At 20.2% G+C, this 5,668-nt stretch overlaps 1 protein-coding gene across 1 annotated transcript, besides 5 other annotated features; it reads right to left on the bottom strand. All coding sequences in view use genetic code 6, as the record gives it.

Moving 5' to 3' along the window:
* Positions 1–94: 94 nt before the first annotated feature.
* Positions 95–143: a microsatellite.
* Positions 144–895: 752 nt separating this feature from the next.
* Positions 896–943: a microsatellite.
* A 268-nt stretch (positions 944–1,211) lies between these two features.
* On the bottom strand, positions 1,212–5,635 carry IMG5_011490 (hypothetical protein; the record flags this gene model as incomplete). The annotated part of the gene is made up of 2 exons (XM_004039694.1): positions 1,212–1,741; positions 2,056–5,635. 2 exons carry the CDS (start codon positions 5,633–5,635, stop codon positions 1,212–1,214), a joined length of 4,110 nt encoding a protein of 1,369 aa, XP_004039742.1.
* Positions 4,819–5,642: a microsatellite.
* Positions 4,875–5,668: a microsatellite.
* Positions 4,876–5,643: a microsatellite.

The raw sequence follows: 5,668 nt of genomic DNA, 5'->3' as shown, positions 1-5,668 counted from the left end.
AAAAACATAAAGAACATAAACATATTAAAATTCCTAAATATTGAAGTATTATACTTTTTGCGGAAAAAAGCTTATTAATTACAAAACAAACAATATTTAAAATTACTGATAGAATTAAATTTATAATTAATTATTAGAATTAACTATAATTATAAACAAAAATAGTATTAGCAGCTAAACAAAAAATTATTTTAAAATAATAAATCGTTAATCTTAGAGATCTTGAAATATCTTCATCATACATAAAGAAAATTAAATAAATTTCATGCATTTTTAATATTCCGATTAAAACATTTATTTAATCCAACCCTGAGATTTTTTTATGCATATTTTTGTTATCATTTTAATTTTATTATAATGAGGTTGTATCAAAAATCTTATTTTTATTTTTATTTTTTTACAAACAAAGTGTTTAAGATTTCTTATTTGGTGTATTAAAATCATTCAACATTATTACAGAATTTTTTGAATTTCTTTATATTTTTTTTTATTCTTCATGCATGAAAGAAGTTTCTAAATTTAATCGTAACTTTTATTTTGAGTTACATAATTAAGATTTTATTAAATATATTGATTAAATATGGCTTTGGTCTGTGCTCTATAATTGTTAATGATTTTTTAAATTAAATTTGGTTTAGTTTTAATTATCTTCTTATGGTTATTTGTTTCCTTTGTACTGGATTCTTTTTATTGGTAATAAAGTACGTATACGTTAATTATCTATTCCTATTTATATAATTTACAAATAAATATTTTATTACTTTATTGTGAAAATTATTCATTCTTTAAAAAATCCATTATTTTAGTAGTGCATTATGTGTTCTAATCTTATTTATTTATATTTTCTATATTAATATTACTTTAAGAAGATTTAATTTCTTATCCTTATATATAGTTATTTTTAATTTATAAACATTATTTATTAAATTATAATTATTATTTAATATATTCAAAATCATATTAATTCTATTTTGTTTAAATCTCTTATTTATTTTCTTGAATATTATTGTTTTATTTAAGAGATAAATCATTTAAATATAATTCTTATCCAATTTCACTTTAAATTTATGCTTTATAATATATGTTAAAAATAATAATTATATGTTAAAAAAAAACCTAAATTTTTAAAGTACAAAGAACTTTTTTTAATATAATCTTATTTTATTAAATCAGTAATTTTTTTTTAACGATAGCGGCATTATCTTTTTATCTCAAATAAACTAAAAATATAATGTAGAATTAATTCGATATAAAAATAATCCATATAGTTGCATATTTATACCATTCGCTAAATTTTTTAAATTTTCAATTCCTTATTCACTAAACATATTTTTTAAATTCTGATTATCCGTAAAAATGCTTTCTATATCATCCACTAGTGTTTATTTTCCCTATTTTTTACATTAACATATAACTGAAGATACTAATTTCTTTTTATTTATTTATTAAACTTTATTACAGTTTCCTTATTCCCATTTATTATTAATTTAAGTTAAACACGAAAACCCAGTTGTAGAATTCGAAGGATTAGGAAGAGTGAATGTATTAGCAATTTAAGTATTAATAGGTTATTTTTATATTTCATTTGTCTATTTATTAACAGTTTAATAAGTTATTTAATTATCAAATACTTAAAATAATTATTTATCTGGATAAGGAAAACTTTTATCATATTTAACTATATTAGCAGGATACTTTCTTATTTATACATCATAAGTAATTTTTTCTTAGCCTTCTCCATCTATAACTTTCATAATTTTATTCATTATCATTAAAATCATCTTAATTTTATTATTATTCATTATTTTCATAAGAATTAGTCAAGTAATTTTATTTTAAAAACTTAAAGCTTACTTTTTAAGATTTAACTATATTTTTTTAAGAAATCTAAGACTCGTTAGGAATAACATTGAGATTTAAAATTTCTGATGAAAGTTAGATTAAACCGACATATTATTTATCTAAAAAAATATTTTCTTCATCCGAAAATTTCCCTCTGTCTATTTTTTGAATACTTTATATACTAGAAACTTATATAAAACTAATTATATAGACGAAAATATTATTAATATTACTAAACGTCTTTAGCTTATATTTTTTTATATATTTCTTATTCAATTAAAGTTTATTCTATTTTCGATAAATAATCTAATATATCTTTGTATTTTAAAATATTCATTATTTAATCTAATAAGTTTTAAGAAATTAAGTTAATTGTCATTTATATTTAGACTTAAACATCTTGATTATCATTAAATTTTTATTATTAAAAAAGTAAATCTTCGTAAATATTTTTGACAATTTTAATTAAATTTTAATCTTATTTTAGCTCTTCGTTTATTAATATATTGGAAACAATATCTTAAACAAGAATACATAGTTAAATAACTATTTGTTATTTAAAAGGTATTTAAATAATTATTTTGTAAGTTTCTTGTACTAAATAAACATATTATTAAACGTTTTCATAAGAATTTTTTATTTCAACATTTTAAGTCATATTTCTAACCGCACCCAAATTATCAAATACACAGCCTATGATTACTTTTGCCCCGAACGGCAAAATCGTTGATATTCTACTGATAGTAGATTTTACATTTAGAGCATATCTCTTAGTAAATTGCGGATTTAAAATTTCATATTAAAAATCTTCTTAACTTTTATAATAAAAGAAATTATAATATAGAGGCTAATCTTAATCTTAGCAGTTATTAATTTAGAAAACATAATTTTATTTTAAACTAAAAATTTCTTATTATTAATTATTAAAATTTTAAAAAAGGCAATTTAAAGGCGGCAAATTAGCTTTTAAAGAAAAAATAATTAAAGAAGGCATTATATACTAAGGATCAAAAACTGCAAATCTTATTTAATAAGAATTTTCTTCTTCATTTATAAAATCATTAAAATAATTCCATGTTTAAAATCTTACTTAATTATGAAAAAACTTTATAGTATTTTTCACATCGTTTTAATACAATACAGCGCCACTAAAAAATAAATTGTCTAAATTATTTTTTCCTTCATAATTTAATTATACAAAAATTTATTAATTTAAATTTATTCTTTAAGAAAAATCGTTTATTGATGTAATAGAATTTAAAGGAGGTATATTTTATTCCAAAATAATAAAACTTGATATGTCTTAAACTACGATACCATCTTTTTCTCCTTCTAAAATAAAATAATAAAGATTATAGGCTTCTAAAGATTTTTCTTATACTTTTATTTACAATATATTTTATTCCATATTAGGGTCAACAATTAAATCATTTTTATAATCCCGACAATCGCTTTAACTTTTTGCAGTTATACATTTCCATTTAGTTTTAATACCATAGTTATTGTTTTTTTATACTTCTTTTTCACTTGGAGATAAATCTAAATTATCAATGAAAGCATTTACATAAAAAGAATTCGAAAAAGATTAAATATTGCTCAAACCTTAAATTTTTACTATTTGTTGGCTTTTTTTTACCTAAAATGAGTGTATAATTTCTTAAAATATTTAACTATTGTTAACATCAGAGACAGTTATTTTTATGTCATATTATTAATCTAAAACTAAGATATAAGGCTATATATTAATTGTATGTTCATTATCCATAGTTTAATTCTCAAAATTTATATTTAAATTATTTTACAAATTAATAATTTATTCGATTTTTAATAGTATTTTTTCATTCACTTTTTTTAATTTTTCTATAGGATCGCATTATAGATAATAAAAAATAACTTTAAGTTTGAATTCTTCATACCTAAAAACAATATCTTTACTGTTTTCTAATTATAAATCAATAAATTTATCATTTTTTGTATTTATATTTATAACTACACTTTACTTTTGTTAAAAAACAGTTTCTATTTATACTTCGAATTGATAAAAGCTACTTCCTTTAAAAGTCATACTTGGAATAACTAATATAAAATTATTTTATTATTATTATAATTATGCATTCAATTAATTTATAAATTATTAACTTTCAGATGAAGCTATTGATATCCAATTTATACTTTTAGGAATTCTTTTTCCTATATTTTATAATTAACTAATTTGAATAAATAATTCATCACATTTCGAAATTAAAGTTGGCGAATTTATTGTAATTATAGGACTTAAAGGATTTTAATCATAAATAATTTTTCCTTTTATTTTTTAAATAAATTAAGTACATTCTACTCCTTTATATGTAATTTTGAATACATTTTCTTTAATAACTATTATATCATCTTTGTTTATTATGCTTTAAGGACTTAATCTAATAGTAAGCTTATTTTAAATAAAAGAACAGGCAATATCATTACTTAATTTTTATGTTATAAATTATTAATTTAAAACTTCTGAACAAAGTAAATAAGAAAACCTTGATTTTTATTAATCATTTTGCAAATTCGAATTATTCAAAATTAGATTAGTTATTACTCCTAAATTAAAATAATCAAAATTAACAAATAATAGTTCAAAATCGTTACTAAAAATAATTTAAACATTTAATTCTTAACAAGAATCACATTATTTCAATTAATTAAAATCAAAATATAAATCAGGAATGCATGAGATACATTCATTTATAGTGCATTACCCACATCCAATAAGCACATTTTTACATTCAAAACATTATTTTTAATAATCATTTGAAAAGATTGAATACAAAGGACAATCGCATTAATCTCCAACTCTATTTCCAAAACAGCCATTACAAGTCAAACCATTATCACATGATTTACATTTGTTGTCACAAAATGAACATTATCTATTACTTGCATTTTTATATTTGCCTTATTGACAATCTATTAAGCAACTCTAATTATCAAAAAAAAATCCTAAATTACAGCTTTAGCATAAAGTTAAACTAGTACAATTTTCACACTTGCTATCACATGAAGTACAAGTTCTATTAGAATCATTTTTAAACTTCCCAATCGGACATTCCGAAACACATAAAGAATTATCTAGAAAAAAGTTTAAATTGCAACTTTAGCATAAAGTTGTGCTTGTACACGAAGAACAACTAACATCACATAAAGTACAAGTTTTATCAGAATCATTTTTAAATTTACCAATCGGGCATTGCTTAACGCAAAAAGAGTTATCTAGATAAAACAATTTATTGCAGCTTTAGCATATAGATAAACCTGTACATGAAGAACAACTACTATCACATGAAGTACAAGTTCTATTTAAATCATTTTTAAACTTCCCAATAGGACATTCTTAAATACAAATAGAGTTATCGAGATAAAATCCTTAATTGCAGCTTTAGCATAAAGTTGTACTTGTACACGAAGAACAACTAGTATCACATTAAATACAAGTTCTATCTGGATTATTTTTAAACTTCCCAATAGGACATTCTTAAATACAAGAAACATTTTCTAGATAAAATCCTTAATTGCAGCTTTAGCATAAAGATAAACTTGTACACGAAAAACAACTACTATCACATGAAGTACAAGTTCTATCAGAATTATTTTTAAACTTCCCAACAGGGCATTCTTAAACACAAATAGAGTTATTAAGATAAAATCCTTAATTGCAACTTTAACATATACTTAAACTGGTACATTAAGTACAACTATTATCACATAAAGTACAAGTTCTATTTAAATTATTTTTAAACTTTCCAATAGACATTCTTAAATGCAAGAATACATTTTCTAGATAAAA

This window comes from Ichthyophthirius multifiliis, assembly GCF_000220395.1.
Source record: "Ichthyophthirius multifiliis unplaced genomic scaffold scaff_1120509249554, whole genome shotgun sequence".
Lineage (NCBI taxonomy): Eukaryota > Ciliophora > Oligohymenophorea > Hymenostomatida > Ichthyophthirius > Ichthyophthirius multifiliis.
The sequence above is the reverse complement of the archived record's forward strand: the minus strand, read 5'-3'. Positions and strand labels throughout refer to the sequence as shown.